The 24,281-nt window shown below is 46.6% G+C and overlaps 1 protein-coding gene across 1 annotated transcript in view; it reads right to left on the bottom strand.

Moving 5' to 3' along the window:
* slit3 (slit homolog 3 (Drosophila)) overlaps nt 1-24,281 on the bottom strand; it is a 394,481-nt gene that overhangs the window by 49,565 nt on the left and 320,635 nt on the right. The window contains 7 exon segments of the mRNA XM_045724040.2: nt 2,222-2,385; nt 3,554-3,625; nt 5,508-5,579; nt 5,748-5,819; nt 6,114-6,182; nt 13,072-13,204; nt 20,479-20,642. Coding sequence (XP_045579996.2) covers nt 2,222-2,385; nt 3,554-3,625; nt 5,508-5,579; nt 5,748-5,819; nt 6,114-6,182; nt 13,072-13,204; nt 20,479-20,642 — 746 coding nt within the window.

Genomic DNA, 24,281 nt, shown 5'->3' with positions numbered 1-24,281 from the left:
GAGAGAGAGAGAGAGAGAGAGAGAGAGAGAGAGACAGAGAGAGACAGAGAGAGGAAGAGAGAGAGGGTGAGAGAGAGAGGTAGAGAGAAAGAGAGAGGGTGAGAGAGGGTGAGAGAGAGAGAGAGGGTGAGAGAGAGAGAGAGGTAGAGGTAGAGAGAGAGAGGTAGAGAGAGAAGTAGAGAGAGAGAGAGAGGGTGAGAGAAAGAGAGAGCGAGAGAGAGAGAGAGGTAGAGAGAGAGGGTGAGAGAGAGAGAGAGAGAGAGAGAGAGAGCGAAGGTAGAGGTAGAGAGAGAGAGGTAGAGAAAGAGAGGTAGAGAGAGAGGTAGAGAGAGAGGTAGAGAGAGAGAGAGAGAGGGTGAGAGAAAGAGAGAGCGAGAGAGAGAGAGAGGTCGAGAGAGAGGGTTAGAGAGAGAGAGAGGTAGAGGTAGAGAGAGAGAGGTAGAGAGAGAGAGGTAGAGAGAGAGGTAGAGAGAGAGAGGTAGAGAGAGAGGTAGAGAGAGAGGGTGAGAGAGAGAGAGAGCGAGAGAGCGAGAGAGAGGGTGAGAGAGGGTGAGAGAGAGAGAGAGGGTGAGAGAGAGAGAGAGAGGGTGAGAGAGAGAGAGAGAGAGGTAGAGAGAGAGAAGTAGAGAGAGAGAAGTAGAGAGAGAGAGGGTGAGAGAGCGAGAGAGAGAGAGAGAGAGGTAGAGAGAGAGGGTGAGAGAGAGAGGGGTAGAGGTAGAGAGAGAGAGGTAGAGAGAGAGAGGTAGAGAGAGAGAGAGAGGTAGCGAGAGAGAGGGTGAGAGAAAGAGAGAGCGAGAGAGAGAGAGCGAGCGAGCGAGAGAGAGAGAGAGAGAGGTAGAGGTAGAGAGAGAGAGGTAGAGAGAGAGAAGTAGAGATAGAGAGAGGGGGAGAGAGAGAGAGAGAGAGAGAGGGTGAGAGAGAGAGAGAGAGAGAGAGGTAGAGGTAGAGAGAGAGAGGTAGAGAGAGAGAGAGAGAGAGAGAGAGAGAGAGGGTGAGAGAGGGTGAGAGAGAGAGAGAGAGGTAGAGGTAGAGAGAGAGAGGTAGAGAGAGAGAAGTAGAGAGAGAGAGGGTGAGAGAAAGGGAGAGCGAGAGAGAGAGAGAGAGAGGGTGGGAGAGAGAGAAAGAGAGAGAGGGTGAGAGAAAGAGAGAGAAAGAGAGAGAGCGAGAGTGTGTGTGAGAGAGAGAGGGCGAGAGAAAGAGTGATAGAATGACAGAGTCAGAAACAGAGAGCGAGGAAGAGATTAAAGACGAAAAAGTCACACTTAGCAATTTCACTCACTCCTTCTCTGAGCAGTATTTAAAGACACTTCTTATCCACATTTAAAAACCTTCATCTGCCTTAATCTCAGATAAATCCCAGATCAATGTTAATTGGCAAGTGCGGTTACAGAGGTGTGACAGTTGGGTTCATTCCCCTTTACCGTTAGATACAGATAGGAGGAGGAGAGGGAGGAGGAGGAGAGGGAGGAAAGGAGTAGAGGACGAGAGAAGAAGGAGAGGAAGAATAAAGGAGAGGAGAGGAGCAGAAGAGGAGAGGAGGAAAGGAGAAGGAGAGGAGGAGAAGAGGAGAGGGGGAAAGGAGTAGAGGACGAGAGGAGAGGGGGAAAGAGAGGAAGAAGAAAGGAGAGGAGAGGAGGGGGAGAGAGGAAGAGAAAGGAGATGAGGGGGAAAGGAGAAAGGGAGAGAGAGGAAGAGGAAAGGAGACAAGGAGAAAGAGAGAGGAAGAGGAGAGGAGAGGGGGAGAGAGAGGAAGAGGAAATGAGATGAAGGGAGAGAGAGGAAGAGGAAGGAGAGGAGAGGAGGAGAGGGGGAGAGAGAGGAAGAGAAAGGAGATGAGGGGGAGAGGAGAAAGGGAGAGAGAGGAAGAGGAAAGGAGAGGGGGAGAAAGAGGAAGAGGAAAGGAGACGAGGAGAAAGAGAGAGAGAGGAAGAGGAAAGGAGAGGAGAGGAGGAGAGGGGGAGAGAGAGGAAGAGGAAGGAGAGGAGGAGAGGGGGAGAGAGAGGAAGAGGAAAGGAGATGAGGGGGAGAGGAGAAAGGGAGAAAGAGGAAGCGGAAAGGAGATGAGGAGAAAGAGAGAGAGAGAGGAAGAGGAAAGGAGAGGAGAGGGGGAGAAAGAGGAAGAGAGAGGTACAAAGAAAGCAGAAGCAGGGCAACGGAGCAGAAGATGGAGGAGAAGAGAGCAAAAGAGGATGGAGATATCACAGCCAGTGTTGTTGTTCACCTTTGCACTGGAAGCGGTTGAGGGGCGTGGTGAGCAGCAGGCGGTCGGCCATGTCAGGTGGTCCGGAACAGCGGGCGATGCCAGGCTCCTTGAAGCCAGCCTTCACCCACTGAGACAGCCAGCGCAGGTCACAGTTACAATACAGGGGGTTGGCACCCAGAGCCCTGGAGGACAACATAATACAGGAATTATACACCTAGTGGTCACATATTCAGGTGCATGAGTGTATGGTCAAGGTGCAGAGGTTCTGTACACAGTCAGTAAACAACACACTGGTCTGCACATAACCAGTAGCACAAAGCACATTCCTACCAATCTAAAACTTTTGCCTTGAACTTTCTCTCCCTTACTAAAACAAAGGAATTGTATTCCTGGTAAGCATCCCCTTTTTTTTACTCTCCCTCTCACTCCCTCTCTCATCTCTCTCTCTCACACTCTCTCTCTCTCTCTCCCCCTCTCTCCCCCTCTCTCATCTCTCTCTCACACACTCTCTCAGTTTCTCTCTCTCTCCCCCTCTCTCATCGCTCTCTCTCCCATTCTCTCTCTGCCCCTCACCCTTTCTCACTCTCTCTCCCCTCTCTCATCTCTCACACTATCTCTCACACTCTCTCTCCCCTTCTTTCTCTCTCTCTCCCTTTCTCTCTCTCTCCCCCTCTATCACCTCTCTCTCCCCCCTCTCTCTCTCTCCCTCTCTCCCTCTCTCTCTGCCTCTCTCTCTCTCTGCCTCTCACTCTCTCTCTGCCCCTCTCTTATCTCTCTCTCTCCCACTCTATCTCTGCCCCTCACCCTCTCTCTCTCCCCTCTCTCACTTCCCCTCTCTCTCTCTATCCCTCTCTCCCCCTCTCTCACTCCCCCCTCTCTCTCGATCTCTCCCCCTCACTCGAGTCTCTCTCACACACTCCCTCCCTCTGTCTATCTCTCTCCCTCTCTCTCTGTTTCTCTCTCTCTCTTTCTCTCCATCTCTCTCACACTCTCTCTCTCTCCCCTCTCTCTCTCTCTCTCTCCCTCACCCCCTCGTTCTCTCTTTCTCCCTTCTTGCTCTCTCACTCTCTCTGCCCCTCACCCTCTCTCTCTCTCCCCTCTCTCCCTCCCCCCTGTCTCAAAGATGTTCTGTGTGGCCTACTCTCTCAGCACAATGCTGCTCTTTACTTGCGTTGAGCTTTCTGACACTTCACGTTTCACGAAGTCAAACAAGTAAAATGGATTCTACATTGTGCGGCAGTAGTGGGTCTGTGTGGGGAGGGGGGGTTGGTGTGTGAGTGAGAGAGATTGTGTGTGTGTGTGCCTTTATTATTACTACTGTGAAAGACCTCCCAGTAATATCACACTCACAGATGAGACAGAGATGTCAAGTGGTTGAAGGCTCCCTCTGGTATAGTTGAAAGGTCGTTTCCGTGGAGAGTCCTGAAATAGATTGAAAACAAGGAGAGCGTCAGGTTTAGGGGGATGCTGATGGATATCAAGCCCTGTCATTGTTGCCCCACATGCAGAGGGTCCCCAGGCAGCCTCTTAGCCTCCAGCCTTTAGCATGTGACTAACCCCAGTGCTGATCTGCCTCTCTGGGTTCACATTCCATTAGATGTCATTCAGAGAGAGAGAGAGAGAGAGACTGTATATAGACATAATATGACATTGGTAATGTCTTTATTCTTTGGGAACTTCTGTGAGTGTAATGTTTACTGTTCATTTTTATTGTTTATTTAACTTTTGCATATGATCTACTTCACTTGCTTTGGCAATGTTAACATATGTTTCCCATGCCAATAAAGCCCCTTGAGTTGAATTGAATTGAGAGAGAGAGAGAGAGAGAGAGAAAGTGAGAGAGAGGAGAGAGAGAGAGACAGACAGATAAAGAGAGACAGCGAGACAGAGAGATGGAGGGAGAGCGAGAGAGAAAGGAGATAAAGAGAGACAGCGACACAGAGAGAGAGAGATAGAGAGAGAGAGAGAGAGAGAGAGAGAGAGAAACTGCTTGGCCCTGTGGTGCTTTCCTAGCCCAGACCCCGTGGCGTATCTGCAGTCTGTTGTGTTTCAACAGTCACCTTCTGGCCCAAGTTAATAAGGACTGTTTTATCTGAACAGAGCAAGAAGAGTAGAAGAAGAAAGAGCATTTAGCTCCTGTTTTCTATGTTTTATTTATTTGGAGTTGTTTTGGAGTCAGGGGTGGAAGGGAAGATGGATCACAAGCAGTCTGGGAGGTGGAGGGCCCATTTATCACACAGCACTCTGGATGGAGAGAGGGAGAGGAAGAGAGGAGAGAGGAAGAGAGGGAAAGGGGGAGAGGAGAGAGGAAGAGAGGATAGAGGGGGAGAGGAGAGAGGAAGAGAGGAGAGAGGAGAGAGGAAGAGAGGAGAGGGGGAGAGGAGAGAGGAGAGAGGAAGAGAGGAGAGGGGGAGAGGAGAGAGGAAGAGAGGAGAGAGGAAGAGAGGAAGAGAGGAGAGGGGGAGAGGAGAGAGGAAGAGAGGAGAGAGGAGAGAGGAAGAGAGGAGAGGGGGGAGAGGAGAGAGGAAGAGAGGAGAGGAGAGAGGAAGAGAGGAGAGAAAGAGAGGAGAGAGAAAGAGAGGAAGAGAGGAGAGAGAAAGAGAGGAAGAGAGGAGAGAGGAAGAGAGGAGAGAGGAGAGAGGAAGAGAGGAGAGAGGAAGAGAGGAGCAGAGAGGGAAGAGAGAAGAGAGGAAGAGAGGATATCATAGGGAGAGGAAGAGAGGAGAGGAGAGAAAGGGTATCATAGGGAGAGGAAGAGAGGAGAGGAAGAGAGGGTATCATAGGGAGAGGAAGAGAGGAGAGGAAGAGAGAGGGGTATCATATGGAGAGGAAGAGAGGAGAGGAAGAGAGAGGGTATCATAGGGAGAGGAAGAGAGGAGAGAGAGGGTATCATAGGGAGAGGAAGAGAGGAGAGGAAGAGAGGGTATCATATGGAAAGGAAGAGAGGGTATTATAGGGAGAGGAAGAGAGGAGAGGAAGAGAGGGTATCATAGGGAGAGGAAGAGAGGAGAGGAAGAGAGGGTATCATAGGGAGAGGAAGAGAGAAGAGGAAGAGAGGAGAGGAAGAGAGGGTATCATAGGGAGAGGAAGAGAGAAGAGGGAGAGGAAGAGAGGGTATCATAGGGAGAGGAAAAGAGGAGAGGAAGAGAGGAGAGGAAGAGAGGGTATCATTTGGAGAGGAAGAGAGGAGAGGAAGAGAGGAGAGGAAGAGAGGAGAGAGAGGAGAGGAAGAGAGTATCATAGGGAGAGGAAGAGAGGAGAGGAAGAGAGAGGGTATCATAGGAGAGGAAGGAGCAACACTTACAAGAGACGCAGAGATTTAAGCCCATAGAATGAGTGTAGCGAAATGCACCGAATCTGGTTGTAACTCAGGATCCTGGGATTAAAATGAAAGCAGATAGGAGACAGTTATTATGATGGGAACACAACCGTGTGTGTGTGACTGTGTTATGACTATAAACGTGACTGAGGCCGCCGGTCACTGTGTCCAACCGGTCCAGTGTGGCCAGCAGGCAGGCCGTGGCTTGTTGTCATGGTAACTCACAGAGTGGCGAGCTGAGTCATGTTGCTGAAGGTCATGGAGACCACAGTGTTGATGCTGTTGTTGCTCAGGTCGCTGTGTAACACCAAACACACAACAGGACACAATATCACCACAGAGACAATTGTGAACTGTCTGGCATAATAATATATTTATAAAGCTCTTTAAAGGACCTAAAGCCACTTTACAATTTTATTTATTTTTTTAAACAGGAAAGGACATGAACTCAACTGGTCAGTTTTTATGTTTCAATAAAGAATATAAAATATCCTCTGCTTCAAATTTCTCAATAAAATGGAGATTGCTTTGGCATCGTTAACATAGTATCTCTGAGGAGCCAGGGAGGGATAGACCTGGTCTAGTACATACACAAGAGATAGCTGCTTCAGACTGGACAGTTCTCTGGGAACAGATGTCAGAAGGTTTCCTTCCAGGTATCTGAAATGAGGAGGGAGAAGACATTAGACCTCTCTCTCTCTCTCTCTCTCTCTCTCTCTCTCTCTCTCTCTCTGCATAATGGGAGTGTTGGTGCATGCTGGGAATGTGATGGGGTGCAAGTGGGGAGTGTTGAGGGGGATGTGGAAGAGGGGAGTCAGGGGTCTGTGGCCTCAGTTGAGGAGGATCAGGAGAAGGATCAGGACATTTCTGATATTCTTGTTGACACGATAGTGGCTGGCGATGACTCAATTTACAATCTAGATTAGGTAAAGAGGTTCCTGGACCAGACTTTTGGGAAATCTCTAAACTTGTCAGATTTATTTTATGTTGATAAGTTTGTGAGGTCAGCTGTGGTGTTACAGAAGTTGGTGGGGTTAGACCAGTTGAGTGTGAAGAAGCGTTTCTGCTACTGCTGTCACGGCAGCAAAAGGTAGTGGGAAACGGGGTAAGGTTAAGATACAATTTAAACAATGATGATTATCATGCCTCATAGGGTGCTTTTCTCTCTTTGTCTGTTTTCTCTGTGGTTTCTTCTGCTTTTCCTTTCCCTTTTCTATATGGAGGTACTAAGGGTAGGTTCTCTAATTATTAATTGGGGAAGGGACAGGAATAAGAGTAATAAAACAGAAAAGGCTTAATGTAGTTTTTCTACAGGAGACACATAGTGATGAGGCTAATGAGGTTGACAGGGGTATGTGGTGGGAGGGGCAGCATATACTCAGTCATGGTACTAATTTCAGTGCTGGGGTGGCAGTCTTGTTTTCCTCAGGCTTAGGGGTGACAGTGGTATCTACAACAGAGATTGTCAAGGGTCGGGTTTTAGTGGCCAAGGCAGATGTAATGTTTAATTTAATGTTTTATTTTTGTATGTTTATGCTCCTAATGACGATACAGAGCGTATTGCTGTATTTGATCAAATAAAGGAAACCTTAAGACAGTGTGACCAAGAGGGGTGTATGGTTTTAGGGGGGACTGGATTTTACTGTTGATCACACTGCTGAAGAACCTCACCTGCAGTCAGCTTCTTGTCTGTCTGGTCTATTAACTGAGTTCGAGCTTTCTGATGTGTGGAAAGTAAGACATGCACAAGTTAGGCAGTACACATGGCTAAAAGTTCATGAAGGTGGTGTCAGTGCAGCAAGGTTAGACAGGTTGTATGTATCTGAGCGCTACTGTAGTAGTTAATGAAGGTGGTGTCGGTGCAGCAAGGTTAGACAGGTTGTATGTATCTGAGCACTACTGTAGTAGTTAATGAAGGTGGTGTCAGTGCAGCAAGGTTAGACAGGTTGTATGTATCTGAGCACTACTGTAGTAGTTAATGAAGGTGGTGTCAGTGCAGCAAGGTTAGACAGGTTGTATGTATCTGATCACTACTGTAGTAGTTAATGAAGGTGGTGTCGGTGCAGCAAGGTTTGACAGGTTGTATGTATCTGAGCACTACTGTAGTAGTTAATGAAGGTGGTGTCGGTGCAGCAAGGTTAGACAGGTTGTATGTATCTGATCGCTACTGTAGTAGGGTTGGAAGGTTAGACAGGTTGTATGTATCTGATCACTACTGTAGTAGGGTTGGAAGGTTAGACAGGTTGTATGTATCTGATCACTACTGTAGTAGGGTTGGAAGGTTAGACAGGTTGTATGTATCTGATCACTACTGTAGCAGGGTTGGAAGGTGTGACATTACTCCTGTGGGATTTTCCATATTGTTACGGTTGATATTCACCTGTCCTGTCCACGAAGGTCATCACCTTATTGGTATTTTAATGTTAAATGGAATGGAATTTGGAGTCCTTGAGACAATGGTGGGAGGTTGGGAAGGCCCAAATACGTCTGTTTTGTCAACAGTATACTGCTCTGTCTAGTATTGAAGTTTAAGAGACTATCAGGGCCCTTGAAGAGGACATCAAATCTATGGAATTGAAGTTGCTAACTCAGAATGACCCCAGACTAGTCGTGAACTTACAGAACAAGAGCAATGAACTGAGTCTGTTTTTACATGAAAGAGTGAAGGGTGCATTGATTAGGTCTCGCTTTTCTACCTTCAAGGATATGGATGCTCCAAGCACTTTAAAAAAATTACGTTTACCTAGGGAAGTCGACATTGCAACGTAAACAGATGGTCTACCTTCGTCTCCCTGATGGGAAGGTGACCACAGATGACGGTGAGGTGCGCCAACATGCCGTGGATTTCTACTCTGCCCTCTATAAGGAGGAAGATTGTGATCCTCTGTTTGCTGAACAGTTGTTACATGGACTTCCTCAATTGGGCAGAATATAAAATGATATCTAAGTGTCTCACAAACAGGTTAAAAGAATATCTGGGGCTTTTGGTCCACAAGGACCAGTCTTACTGTGCACCTGATCGCTCTATAGTTGATGACTTGTTTCTGATGAGATGTTTTAGACATTTATAAACTGTCTGATGTGAATGTGGGTTTGCTTTCTTTGGATCAGGAGAAGGCTTTTGACTGTGTGGACCACCAGTACTTGTTCAAAACAATGAAAGCCTTTGGGTTTGGGGATGTTTTTATTGTCTTGGATGAGTTTACTGTATACTGGGGCTCATGTATGTTGAAGGTGGAGGGTGGTTTGAGCTGCCCCATCCCCGTCCATAGGGGTATTAGGCAGGGATGCCCAAATTCAGGACAGTTATAATGTCTGGCAATTGAACCAATACTTTGTTTTTTAAGAGCGAGGCTTACTGGTTTCTCTGAGCAAGGGGTTATGAAGGATCCTACGATAGCACTGTCTGAGTATGCAGATGACCTGACAGTTTATATTATTTTATTAGATTGGATGAAGACTTTGGTTTTTTCCTAGGCTCCGATGTCTTTCAAAAAAAGATCTGGGAGGGTGTGTAACGGTTGTCGTCGGATAGAGACCAAAATGTGCACTCATCTTCTTTCTTATAAACGGACAAGAAGGAGAACCAAAACAAACACGTACACAAAGAACAACGACTAATCACAGGCTGGTAAGGCATAAGGCTATACACAGAACAATCTCCCACAAAGTACTCAACAAACACACACCTATATATATATATATATAGGACTCTCAAAACAGAGGCAACTATAAAACACCTGCCTCCAATTGAGAGTCCAACCCCAATTAACAAAACATAGAAATACAAAAGACTAGACAGAACATAGAAATACACTAACATAGAACAGTGCCTAAAAACCCCCGGAATACATAAATCAAATACCCTACTAAACAAACCACCACCCCGAACCACATAAAACAAATACCCTCTGCCACGTCCTGACCAAACTACAATAACAAATAACCCCTATTACTGGTCAGGACATGACAGGGTGTAGTGGAGAAGGTGTGTGCCAGGTTGTCTAGGTGGAAATGGGTGCTACCCCAGCTGTCTTATAGGGGAAGGGTGCTGGTGCCAATAACCTAGCCGCCTCTACCCTGTGGCACAGACTAATGATTTTACAGCCACCAGGGGCCTGATACAACAGCTTCAGAGGACCCTTTTCAATTTGTTTTGGTCTGGACAACATTGGATTAACGCTGCAGCCCTGTACCTGCCATTGCACGAGGTGGGCAAGGCGTGGTGGACATTTCTTCTAGGATCCAGCTTCAAGCAGCCCAGAGACTGTTGTACAGTGAAGGTTCAAGCAGCCCAGAGACTGTTGTACAGTGACGGTTCAATCAGGACAGAGACTGTTGTACAGTGACGGTTCAAGCAGCCCAGAGACTGTTGTACAGTGAAGGTTCTAGCTGGGTCGATGCAGCCTACATATTGATGAGGAGAGCGGGCTGTTTGGGCTTAGACAAGCAGCCTTTCCTCTTAAAGCTGGAGGGAGGTGGCTTGTCTGGCCTGACATCTTTCTATGAATCTGTTATGCAGGCTTGGAGAGTTTTCAGTATGTCCTGTAAGGCCGGCATGCCACCAGGGATGTGGCTTTTTAAAGTGGTGGGTAAAATACCCAATTTTCATAATTGAGTAAAAGTAAAGATATCTTAATAGAAAATTGCTCCATTAAAATACTACTTGAGTAAAAGTCTAAACGTTTTTGGTTTTAAATATACTTAAGTATCAAAAGTAAATGTAATTGCTAAAATATACTTAAGTATCAAAAGTAGAAGTAAAAGTATAGATTATTTTAAATTCCTTACATAAAGCAAACCAGACAGCATCATATTCTTGTTTTTTAAATTTACGGATAGCCAGGGGCACACTCCAATACTCAGACATAATTTACAAACGAAGCATGTGTTTAGTGAGTCCGACAGATCAGAGGCAGTAGGGATGACCAGGGATGTTCTCTTGTTAAGTGTGTGAATTGGACCATTTTCTGTCCTGCTAAACATTCAAAATGTAGCGAGTACTTTTGGGTGTCAGGGAAAATATATGGAGTAAAAAGTACATTATTTTCTTTAGGAATGTAGTGAAGTAAAAGTAAAAGTTGTCAAAACTATAAATAGTAAAGTGCAGTACAGATACCCCAAAAAACGACTTAAGTAGTACCTTAAAGTATTTTTACTTAAGTTCTTTACACCACTGCTTTTTTATAACACAGTCCCGTGCTATGGGTTCAGCCAGCCTACGTTCATGCCTGTTAGGTGTGGGGTGTACCAAGCTGGGTCATCTGATGCGGAGTAGGAGCAGATCGCTGGAGGAGCTTGGAAAAAGAGCAGGGATCTGATCATCTCGCCTACTGAGGAAGGTCGTAGCTGAGGTCTGAGATTCCTTGTCAATACTTCATCGGCAGTATGTGACTGATACTTCCAACTCTGATCGGTGGACGGAGGGTCTGGATGATGTGTTCCCTGTGCTGAATGTTAGTGCTGCGGTGGGGGCATTAGAGGAGGACGGAGGGTCTGGATGATGTGTTCCCTGTGCTGAATGTTAGTGCTGCGGTGGGGGGCATTAGAGGAGGATGGAGGGTCTGGATGATGTGTTCCCTGTGCTGAATGTTAGTGCTGCGGTGGGGGGCATTAGAGGAGGACGGAGGGTCTGGATGATGTGTTCCCTGTGCTGAATGTTAGTGCTGCGGTGGGGGGCATTAGAGGAGGATGGAGGGTCTGGATGATGTGTTCCCTGTGCTGAATGTTAGTGCTGCGGTGGGGGGCATTAGAGGAGGATGGAGGGTCTGGATGATGTGTTCCCTGTGCTGAATGTTAGTGCTGCGGCGGGGGCATTAGAGGAGGATGTGGGGATGCTGCTTTCCTTCCATACCCCGGAGCTGGGAGAGTTCAAGGTGGTGGGAAAGAAGGCCATGTATATAATATGTGTATAAGTGTCCCGTGCTTCTTCCCTGGAAGGGGTCAAATGGACGAGGTGGGCGGGTGTGTTTGGTCCAGGTGTCTCCCCAAAAGGAGGCACCAAAAGGCTTTATATAAACTGCCTATTGATAAGAGTACAGCTGACCTCCAATGGAGGATAATACATGGAGCTATAGCCACCAACATGCATCTGGTACACCTGGATCCTACTGTTGGGGAGGGGTGTCCATTCTGTGTATGAAACTCTGGCACATCTGTTCTTACAGTGTCCCAGGTTGGCCGGGATGATTGACCTGATCACTAGTTGGTTCTCAACTCTGGGAGAGGTTTTCTCTTCCCAACTGTTTATATTTGGGCCAAAGTCCAGGTTTAGTCGAGGGGCTATAGTTGTCTTACTTAACTTTGTGTCAGGGGCAGCTAAATTAGCAATCTGGAAGACATGAAAGAGCAGTATTCGGGGACAGGGGTCTGTGGTGGGAATGTTGGCAGCAAGACTGAGGGTTGAGTTTGCCTATTACAAACTGGTTAATAACATTGGGCTGTTTATGAGCATATGGGGTCTAGAGAAGTTGTTGTGGAGGAAGATTTGGTGTTGTGTTTTTAATTGATGTGTAATCATGGCTTTGTTTGAGTGTTTATTGTTCCCAGATCCAATAAAGATTTTTGAAATCTCTCTCTGATGGTAAAGTGCCCAGGCAGTGTGGTGTTAATGCAGCAGTTTCTCAGTGTGCCATCTCAGTCTCTCTGCACCACTGGGCCGTTTGGTGGTGATGAACATCCCCTGTACCCCTCCACTGATACGCCTCATTGACCTTCAGCTATGGAGCTATTTTTTTATTTAACCTTTATTTAACTATACAAGTCAGTTAAGAACAAATGATTATTTTCCATGACAGCCTAGGAACAGTGGGTTAACTGCCTTGTTCAGGGGCAGAACAACAGATTTGTACCTTGTCAGCTCAGGGATTCGACCTTGCAACCTTTCAGTTACTGGCCCAACGCTCTAACCACTAGGCTACCTGCCGCCCCTATGGGCACCCGACCTCACTTGGCCTCACCCAGCCTTACCCCGGGCTCACCCAGCCTTACCCCGGCCTCACCCAGCCTTACCCCCGGCCTCACCCAGCCTTACCCCCGGCCTCACCCAGCCTTACCCCCGGCCTCACCCAGCCTTACCCCGGCCTCACCTAGCCTTACCCCCGGGCTCACCCAGCCTTACCCCGGCCTCACCCAGACTTACTCCCGGCCTCACCCAGCCTTACCCCCGGCCACACCCAGCCTTACCCCGGCCTCACCCAGCCTTACCCCAGCCTCACCCAGTCTTACCCCGGCCTCACCCAGCCTTCCCCCGGCCACACCCAGCCTTACCCCGGCCTCACCCAGTCTTACTCCAGCCTTACCCCGGCCTCACCCAATCTTACCCCGGCCTCACCCAGCCTTACCCCTGCCTCACCCAGCTGATGACGACTAGTACTCTGAATAACAAAGAGCACAGACCAAGACTAGCTAGCTGGAGGAGATGTGTGTGTGTGTGTGTGTGTGTGTGTGTGTGTGTGTGTGTGTGTGTGTGTGTGTGTGTGTGTGTGTGTGTGTGTGTGTGTGTGTGTGTGTGTGTGTGTGTGTGTGTGTGTGTGTGTAGGTGACTCACAGCTCGGTGGTGTCCTTGGGTATGCCCTTGGGCAGAATGCGTAGACCCCGGTTACTGCAGCGCACAATTGTGTCTGAGCATGTGCATGACTCCGGGCAGCTTGACACTGGAAAACATACATTCTCCTCAGTGCCTGCAGAGAGAGAGAGAGAAAGAAAGAAAGAAAGAAAGAAAGAAAGAAAGAAAGAAAGAAAGAAAGAAAGAAAGAAAGAGGGAGAAAGAGAGAGAGAGAGAAGGGGGGAGAGAGAAAGGGAAAGAGAGAGAGAGAGAAAGAGGGGGGAGAGGGGGAGAGAGAAAGGGAGAGAGGGAGGGAAGAGAGAGAGCGAGGGTATAGAGGAGAGAGTGAGAGAGGGGTGGGGGAGAGCGAGGGGGAGAGAGAGGGAGGGAAGGGAGAGATAGAGGGGAAGAGAGAAAGGGAGAGAGAGGGAGGGAAGGGAGATAGAGAGGGAATAGAGGGAGAGAAAGAGAGGGAATAGAGGGAGAGAAAGAGAGAGAGAGAGGGGGAGAGAGAGAGGGGGAGAGAGAAAGGGAGAGAGAGGGGATAGAGGGGGGAGAGAGAGGGAAGGAAGGAAGGAAGGAGACAGATAGAGATGAAATATGACTGTAAATCACATCACATTCCACTCACATTAGAGGAGAAGCTAGGGGGGGAGGGTACAAAATAGTCATTGACAGACATTTCACAACCTGGCAACAGTGCCAGAACTTTACTCTGCCCCTTTGAAAGTGGAACTCTATAAATGAAGCCCCAAGTTGATCGAGAATCGTGTAATTGCACCACCATATCCTAAATGTCTCAGCCAGTTGCCTGCCTTGCCTAGTGGGAGGAACTGTTTTGGGGCTCCCGAGTGGTGCAGCGGTCTAAGGCACTGTATCTCAGTGCTAGAGGCGTCACTATAGACGCTGGTTTGATTCCAGGCTGTATCACAACCGGACGTGATTGGGAGTTGCATAGGGCGGCGCACAATTGGCCCAGCGTCGTCCGGGTTAGGGTGTGGCCGGGGTAGGTCGTCATTGTAAATAAGAATTTGTTCTTAACTGACGTGCCTAGTTAAATAAAGGTTGAATAAAAACTAAAAAATACCATTATTACAGAAAAACAGGAGATCAGACATAATATTGCTCTTGGCCTGAGTCTTCCTCCATTTCCCTCCTTCCTTAGCTCCCTCCCTCCATCCCCCAAGCAGCTTTAATCTAAGGCCTGAGAGATGATATCTCAAAGGCTTGAATTACACCCCAGGTGAAAAAGAAACAGGGAATTAAGACATTAATGGAAGGTAATGAAGGTAATGACGTCTGAAGTCTGCTCAACAATAACCCACAGCACTGCCTGGGTCTGGGACAGGGTCTGGCTTGGCTGATGCAGCCTGTCTGTAGAGGACTAGGGAGGGAGCCGAAATGCAGACTTGATGATTGGGGGACCTCAAATCTCCCACTAATTAACACTTTTTTTTCTCCATCATTACTCTAGCTACAACTAGAAGTCTAAAAATAGGACGGAGTCAATGAGTGTCATTGTAGCTGCAGCAATGTGGACCTTGAGGTGGAGGGATACAGACTGCCCTAACCCCTCCTCCTGCTCCCTCTACTTAGCATGTAGCATTGAGGGCTAAATGAAACATGACCTTCCGCCTATTTACATTTACATTTAAGTCATTTAGCAGACGCTCTTATCCAGAGCGACTTACAAATTGGTGCATTCACCTTATAATATCCAGTGGAACAACCACTTTACAATAGTGCATCTAAATCTTTTAAGGGGGGGGTTAGAAGGATTACTTTATCCTATCCCAGGTATTCCTTGAAGAGGTGGGGTTTCAGGTGTCTCCGGAAGGTGGTGATTGACTCCGCTGTCCTGGCGTCGTGAGGGAGCTTGTTCCACCATTGGGGTGCCAGAGCAGCGAACAGTTTTGACTGGGCTGAGCGGGAACTGTGCTTCCTCAGAGGTAGGGAGGCGAGCAGGCCAGAGGTGGATGAACGGAGTGCTCTTGTTTGGGTGTAGGGCCTGATCAGAGCCTGAAGGTACGGAGGTGCCGTTCCCCTCACAGCTCCGTAGGCAAGCACCATGGTCTTGTAGCGGATGCGAGCTTCGACTGGAAGCCAGTGGAGAGAGCGGAGGAGCGGGGTGACGTGAGAGAACTTGGGAAGGTTGAACACCAGACGGGCTGCGGCGTTCTGGATGAGTTGTAGGGGTTTAATGGCACAGGCAGGGAGCCCAGCCAACAGCCTATGGCCTCCAGCTATAGATACAGTGCCTTCAGAAAGTATTCATACCCCTCGACTTTTTCCACATGTTGTTGTGTTACAGCCAGAATTTAAAATGGATTAAATTGAGATTTTGTGTCCCTGGCCTACACACAATACCCCTTAATGCCAAAGTGGAATTATGTTTTTAGCAACGTTTACAAAATAATAAAAAATTAAAAGCTGAAATGTCTTGAGTCAATAAGTATTCAACCCCTTTGTAAAAATGTGTTTAACTAGTCACATAATAAGTTGCATGGACTCACTCTGTGTGCAATAATAGTGTTTAACATTATTTTTGAATGACTACCTGATCTCTGTACCCCACACATACATTTATCTGTAAAGTCCCTCAGTCGAGAAGTGAATTTTAAACACAGTTTCAAACATAAAGATCAGGGAGGTTTTCCAATGCCTCGAAAGAAGGGCACCTATTGGTAGATAGGTAAAAATAAAAAAATCAGACATTGAATATCCCTTTGAGCATGGTGAAGTTATTAATTACACTTTGGATGGTGTATCAATACACCCAGTCACTACAAAGATACAGGCGTCCTCCATAACTTAGTTGCCGGAGAGGAAGGAAACCGCTCTTTAAAACAGTTAGTTTAATGGCTGTGAAAGGAGAAAACATGATTTGACTCCTTTCTGTTTTCTGTCTAACAGGGATTCTATCCAACCTTTTTAAGGTACATTGGGGAAAAAAATCTTGACGGCAGGCCTGATTGAAACTTCCCAAATGTTGACAAAACAAAATCCGCTAGACACACTGGGGTTTTTTTGTGTTGGTAAAATGTATTACGTGGGAAATGTAGGTGGAAACGATTTTATGTGCAAATATTGATTTAATATCATAGTAAACTTGGAGTTACGTGATGACATGCTGTGTGGTTTTCCCACTATGACTCGTTGGGAGAGCATGCAGTTTATTAGGCTACAGATGAAAGAAGTTATGATGAACTTCACAGGGTGGTGAAAGTAAAGGGTGATGAACTTCACAGGGTGGTGAAAGTACAGGCCGATGAACTTCACAGGGCTGTGAAAGTACAGGCTGATGAACTTCACAGGGTGATGAAAGTACAGGGTGATGAACTTCATAGGGTGGTGAAAGTACAGGCTGATGAACTTCACAGGGTGGTGAAAGTACAGGCTGATGAATTTCACAGGGCGGTGAAAGTACAGGGTGATGAACTTCACAGGGTGATGAAAGTACAGGGTGATGAACTTCATAGGGTGGTGAAAGTACAGGCTGATGAACTTCACAGGGTGGTGAAAGTACAGGGTGATGAATTTCACAGGGTGGTGAAAGTACAGGGTGATGAACTTGATACTCCTTTCTAATAAATATAAAAATGTATATGTGTATTTTAACCCAATAATGGTTGAAGAAGTTTAAGCTTCTTATCAATCATTGTTTTTAAAACCAGGGGTGTATTCATTATGGAAACCATTTTCTGTTTAAGAACCAAACGGAAGCAAACAGAGCAAAACTAGAGGTAGGTCCCTCCCTGTTTTGTTCCATTTGCTTCAGTTTAAGAAACGTTTTGCAACAGAATCAACGTAATAGTTTCATTTAAGAAGCCCAGGAATGTGGCTTTTATTGCTCCATCTAATTCGGGCTGATAACCCCCAAAATTCCATAGGCCTAACAGACTTGCTCAAACTTGCACACTTTTGATAGACTTAAACAGCTGCTAATTATCAAGATATCAAAGTGTCACAAACAAAAATGTCAACAATAGGCCTATAGCAAATGCATCATATGGCATGCAAATAACAATTCTCGGTAGTGCTCAAAGCATGCAGTTCCAGAAGAGCAGCATTTCCTTTTCAACTCGAAGTGATGAGCCCAATCAGTCCTCCATGACAACTAAATCATAAACAACAGTGTAGGCTAATTAGTCCTTAGTTTTGGGGTTATGCTCAGATAAAACAATTTGGCTAATATATATTTCCAAGTCCTATTTTTGAAGATCAAGAGGTAATTGGAATGATTGAAAATCTGACACTGTTATTTTTTTAAATATTTTTTATTATAGCCTAATCGTATTATTATCTGTAGTATAAAGCAATGGGTTAGAAGAATCCTACATAACCAACTTATAAAGTGAAATGATACAAACATTTATGGGCAGCTATGTAAACGCTAACATTGATTTATCCTGCAATTGGTAATATACATTTTTGTCTTCTTCTAATGCCTCTTAAGCAGGTTGACGCTTATTGGGAGGAGTCTTGTCCTTGAGGCAGAACTGAGTGATTTCCACTAGATGGACCAGCTGCAACGTCAAAATGTGCTATGTTGTAAAAAAAAGGTTATGTAAAAAAAAAGGTTTTGGTCTTAATGTAAGGTTAAGGTTAGGCACTAGGGTTAGCAGTGTGGTTAAGGTTAGGGTTAAGTTTAAAATCAGATTTTATGACTGTGGCTGTGCCAGCTAAACCTTGCGCCTGTCACGACTCCTACCGAAGGTGGCCCCCCCTCCTGCTCGGGTGGCGCTCGGCGGTCGTCGTCACCGGCCTACTAGCTGCCACTGATTCCCTTTTTGTTTTCCCCCTTTTCGTTATTAGGTGCACCTGTTCTGAGTTGGGCTTTATTAGCCAGTAGGCCCGCCTGCTCTTTGTGCGGGATTATTATCATTGTATGCTGTGTGTGGTGACACACTGTTTGTTGTACATTTTGCGTGTGTGTGTGTGTGTGTGTTTTGCGCAAGCTGTGTTTTGTCCCTTGTGTTTGGGGCACTTTGCTTTGTAGTGCGCTTTGAGCGCTGTTTGGGTTGGCTTGTCGTTTAAGCCATTGTGCCTATTAAAGCCAATACCCTGAATCGCTGCTTACTGCACTTGATTCCTCGTCAGCAAACACCCACGCCTTACAGCGCCTCTTAGGGGGAAATTACATTACTGAGTTTAAGTATTCCAAAAGTTATGTTACTGATTACAATTTTGGACAGGTAAAGTAACTAGTAACTGTAACAGACTACATTTAGAAAGAAACCTACCTAACCCTGACAATACTAACCTAACTGACAGAGTGAAAAGAAGGACGTCTGTACAGAATAAAAATATTCCAAAACATGCATCCTGTTTACAAGGCATTGAGGTAATACTGCAAAAAATGTGGCAAAGTAATTAACATTTTGTCCTGAATACAAAGTGTTATGTTGGGGAAAATCCACTACAACACATTACTGAGTACCACTCTACATATTTGCATAGTGGTGGCTACATCATGTTATGGGTATGCTTGTAATTGTTAAGGACTGGGAGCTTTTCAGGGTGAAAAACGTACGCTAAGCACAGGGAAAATCCTAGAGGAAGACCTGGTTCAGTCTGCTTTCCATCAGCCACTGGGAGCTGAATTCACCTTTCAGCAGAACAATAACACAAGGCCAAATCTACACTGGAGTTGCTTACCAAGAAGACAGTCAATTTTCCCGAGTTTTGACTTAAATCTGCTTAAAAATCTATGGCAAGACATGAAAATGGTTGTTTAGCAATGATCAACAACCAATTTGACAAAGCTTGAATATTTTTTTAAGAATAATGGCCAAATATTTTACAGTCCAGGTGTTCAAAGCTCTTAGAGACTAACCCAGAAAGACTCTTAGCTGATATCACTGCCGAAGGTGATTGTACATGTATTGACTCAGGGGTGTGAATACTTATGTAAATGAGATATTTCTGTATTTCATTTTAAATAAATGTGTACAAATGTCTAAAAACATGTTTTCACTTTGTAACTATGGGGTATTTTGTGTAGATTGGTGAGAAAAAAATATATACTTAATCCATTTTGAATTCAGTCTGTAACACAACAAAATTTGGAATAATTCAAAGAGTATGTATATTTTCTGAAGCCACTGTAAGCAGAAGAAATGAAGCTAGCGTAGCTCATATAGTGAAACTCTATATCTACTGTATAACTTGGCTGTCTGGGACTTATATAGAATGTACCTAATTATTACAACTCACAATTTAATTGACTATATGAGAACATTTTTTGAGCTAATCCCTACAGTCCTTAAGAGTAGAAGTGCTATTTTCCCAAGAGCCCGATGCATTTGACAAGAGGCCCACTGTGAGAGAGAGAGAGAGAGAGAGAGAGAGAGAGAGAGAGAGGCAGCTAGTCCTGTGCTCGACCAGACAGAAGCCAAACCGCATTTCCTTTCTGGTGTAAAATGTTACGGCCACAGATCTGTTACTTGGGGCTCCATCTCCCTCACTCTGCCTGGGGGAAATGACAGAGTCCCCATAAAACCCACACTGACATGAGATAATGTGGTCGCCCACGGTTACTGTTCCATTGGTCTTCACAGTCCCTACTCCCTAGCCCCTGTTCTGTCAAATACAGGAGTTAATAGCTATGTGGGTGGACAGTGTGTGTGTGTCTGTGTGTGTGTGTGAGAGAGAGTGTGTGTCCCACATGCCGTAGACTATAGGAGGACAGAGCCATGGAGGGGAGGGGGTTGTGTAGACGGTCTTGGGCCTATGCCTAGTAACAGGTGGAAGCAGCAGATTCCGTGGTGCATTTTACACAGCCAATGGAATTTCACGGGAAGTGGAAATGAATGGCTTGTAGATGGATGTAGATGGAGAGGTGTGACAGTAGCTAAGACAGAAATAGAGCAGTGAGTCTAAAAGTCAGAACCAGGGGCCCTGGACACAAAGCCTGTTGTCATAAGACCCTTCACATAGAGCCTGCCCCAGAACCAGGGGCCTGGACACAAAGCCTGATGTCATAAGACACTTCACATAGTGCCTGCCCCAGAACCAGGGGCCCTGGACACAAAGCCTGATGTCATAAGACCCTTCACATAGTGCCTGCCCCAGAACCAGGGGCCCTGGACACAAAGCCTGATGTCATAAGACCCTTCACATAGTGCCTGCCTCAGAACTAGGGGCCCTGACACAAAGCCTGATGTCATAAGACAATAAGAGGTATTGTTCAATTCTAGTGATGGATGGTTAGATGGATGGAGGTGAGGGAGAAACAGGGCCAGGTGTGATGGATGGTTAGATGGATGGAGGTGAGGGAGAAACAGGGCCAGGTGTGATGGATGGTTAGATGGATGGAGGTGTGGGAGAAACAGGGCCAGGTGTGTGTGTATGGGACATCTGTGTTTTTAGGGGTTGTCTCTGTGGGTGTGGTGTGTGTGTGTTTCGTACCGTCGCAGGTGAAATCGGGTTTAGCCACGTCCTGGATGGGGATCTCCTTGAGGAAGGCAGGTTTTTGACAGCGAGGGTTCCCACTCACAACCCTGGTCTTCTTCAGCCACAAACCCAGCCAGGCCAGGTGACAGTCACAGACGTAGGGGTTGGACAGTAGGTTACTGAGGGAGAGAGAGAGAGAGAGAGGAGTGAGGGGGGGTGAACATGTGTGGGAATCATTTGGGTTCTGGTTTGCATCACTGACAAACTTAACTGACAACAGCTTGCAGCCTTTGACAAGCCACTGAGGGAGCAGCCATCTTACAAGAGCACGAATAGATGAGCAGATCACTGAAGAGGATAATAAACACTGAGTTGTCTAAAGTGACCACTATTTCACCTGGAAAATGTTAGGGAGAAATTATCCCAAGCATTGAGCTGCTATTATTGGCATTTAACTTTTCACCCTTGAGTGAGTCTCACTTAAGCAGCAGTAAGCACCAGTAGACGCCAGTAGACACCAGTGAGCACAAGTAGATGTCAGTAGACACCAGTAAGCACCAGTAGACACCAGTGAGCACCAGTAGACGTCAGTAGACACCAGTAAGCAGCAGTAGACACCAGTAAGCACCAGTAGACACCAGTGAGCACCAGTAGACGTCAGTAGACACCAGTAAGCAGCAGTAGACACCAGTAAGCAGCAGTAGACACCAGTAAGCAGCAGTAGACACCAGTAATCAGCAGTAGACACCAGTAAGCAGCAGTAGACACCAGTAAGCAGCAGTAGACACCAGTAAGCACCAGTAGACGTCAGTAGACACCAGTAATCAGCAGTAGACACCAGTAAGCAGCAGTAGACACCAGTAATCAGCAGTAGACACCAGTAAGCAGCAGTAGACACCAGTAACCAGCCGTAGACAACAGTAAGCACAGTGCCCGATATTATGTGTAGAGTTGAATGTGCCTCCAGGAATGACTCAGGGTCCAGATGGGTAGCAGAGAGAAGCAGTTGACTGTGTGTAGCTAGGACTCTAATATGGTGTGTTTGTGACTGGAGCATTAACACAGCCTATAGCTTACAGGGATAGGCTGGGAAGACCTTTCTTGTTTGAGAACGGAAGAGCTGAAAGGAGAGCGATTCCTGTGCTATCACAGCCCACAGCGTGGATTCATTATAGGAGGCTGACCTTAGAATGCACCACCATCCACCCGCCTGACACGGCCTCACGGCAGAGATCTAACGCCATACGCTAAATCTCTTCCCTTCAACGTGTTTTATTTGAATTATTAGCACTACTGTATCTAACGGTAGAATAACTATTGTCATATTCACAACGAGAAGAGAAAACAGGGAGAAATTAAAGTCTCTTTGCTTTGTAACTTCCAGACAGGCATATGCTGTTATAATACAAAATATCAAGAGCACCAGAAAAGTCAAGAAAAGTGGTGGAAACATCACTAGGGAGGACGTAGACCGGATGAACAAAGTCATGGAGAAGGCTGGATCTACCATGGCCACCCACCAGGACAATCTAGAGCCATCCTGGATAAGAGGATCCTCAAGAGTGTAAAGGTCAACACTAGTCACCCCCTCCACAGTACCTGGAGCATCACAGTTCTATAGTCAACACTAGTCACCCCCTCCACAGTACCTGGAGCATCACAGTGATATAGTCAACACTAGTCACCCCCTCCACAGTACCAGGAGCATCACAGTTCTAAAGTCAACACTAGTCACCCCCTCCACAGTACCTGGAGCATCACAGTGTTAAAGTCAACACTAGTCACCCCCTCCACAGTACCTGGAGCATCACAGTGTTATAGTCAACACTTGTCACCCCCTCCACAGTACCTGGAGCACCACAGTGTTATAGTCAACACTAGTCACCCCTCCACAGTACCTGGAGCATCACAGTTCTATAGTCAACACTAGTCACCCCCTCCACAGTACCTGGAGCACCACAGTGTTATAGTCAACACTAGTCACCCCCTCCACAGTACCTGGAGCATCACAGTGTCTATAGTCAACACTAGTCACCCCCTCCACAGTACCTGGAGCGTCACAGTGTTATAGTCAACACTAGTCACCCCCTCCACAGTACCTGGAGCGTCACAGTGATATAGTCAACACTAGTTACCCCCACCACAGTACCTGGTGCATCACAGTGATATAGTCAACACTAGTCACCCCCTCCACAGTACCTGGTGCATCACAGTGATATAGTCAACACTAGTCACCCCCTCCACAGTACCTGGAGCGTCACAGTGATATAGTCAACACTAGTCACCCCCTCCACAGTACCTGGAGCGTCACAGTGATATAGTCAACACTAGTCACCCCCACCACAGTACCTGGAGCATCACTGTGTTATAGTCAACACTAGTCACCCCCTCCACAGTACCTGGAGCATCACTGTGTCCATAGTCAACACTAGTCACCCCCTCCACAGTACCTGGAGCATCACAGTGATCCATAGTCAACACTAGTCACCCCCTCCACAGTACCAGGAGCATCACAGTGTTATAGTCAACACTAGTCACCCCCTCCACAGTACCTGGAGCATCACAGTGCTATAGTCAACACTAGTCACCCCCTCCACAGTACCTGGAGCATCACAGTGTTATAGTCAACACTAGTTACCCCCACCACAGTACCTGGTGCATCACAGTGATATAGTCAACACTAGTCACCCCCTCCACAGTACCTGGAGCATCACAGTGATATAGTCAACACTAGTCACCCCCTCCACAGTACCTGGAGCATCACAGTGCTATAGTCAACACTAGTCAACCCCTCCACAGTATCTCCACAGTATCTGGAGCATCACAATGTTATAGTCAACACTAGTCACTCCCTCCACAGTATCTGGAGCATCACAGTGTTATAGTCAACACTAGTCACCCCCTCCACAGTACCTGGAGCATCACAGTGTTATAGTCAACACTAGTCACCCCCTCCACAGTATCTCCACAGTATCTGGAGCATCACAATGTTATAGTCAACACTAGTCACTCCCTCCACAGTATCTGGAGCATCACAGTGTTATAGTCAACACTAGTCACCCCCTCCACAGTATCTGGAGCATCACAGTGTTATAGTCAACACTAGTCACCCCCTAGTCACCCCCTCCACAGCACCTGGAATTAATTTCAATTAACAGGTGTGCCTTGTTAAAAGTTAATTTGTTGAATTTCTTTCCTTCTTAATGGGTTTGAGCCAATCAGTTGTGTTATTACAAGGTAGAGGTGGTTTACTGTAAATTTGTTTATTTCACTTTTGTTTATTATCCATTTCACTTGCTTTGGCAATGTAAACATATGTTTCCCATGCCAATAAAGCCCCTAAAATTGAATTGAAATTGAAATTGAAATTGAATTGAGAGAGCGAGAGAAAGAGCAAGAAGTCGCTCTGGCCCATCGTGACTGACTGTTTCTCTGATACACTTGTACACTGGGATCACAGCTGGGCCCAGTGCTGGGCTGCCTGGCCAGGTCCGCTCTACACGGTGCAGGTTCACAAACCAGCCGGTATTTTTAGGCAGGCCACGCTGGAGCGGATCCATCAGTGTCAGCCGCAGGGTAATTAGAGAGCTGGCAGACCACAGCACTACTTTTACTCTCCTAGAGAGTAGCGAGAGTCAGGGAGGGAGAGAGGGAGAGAGGGAGGGAGGGAGGGAAAGAGCTGATAGACATAGAGCATAAGGCAGTAGAAGTGGAAGGAGAAGGGAGGAGATTAGTGCCCCAAGATAAACATGATTCCATGTACAGGTTACATATGAGGGGATAGTGGTGCACTTCCAGGAATGTCAGCCTTTAACGTA

Source organism: Salmo salar, chromosome 09 (assembly GCF_965601325.2).
Source record: "Salmo salar chromosome 09, fSalSal1, whole genome shotgun sequence".
Lineage (NCBI taxonomy): Eukaryota > Metazoa > Chordata > Actinopteri > Salmoniformes > Salmonidae > Salmo > Salmo salar.
This window is presented reverse-complemented; position numbering and strand designations above follow the sequence as displayed.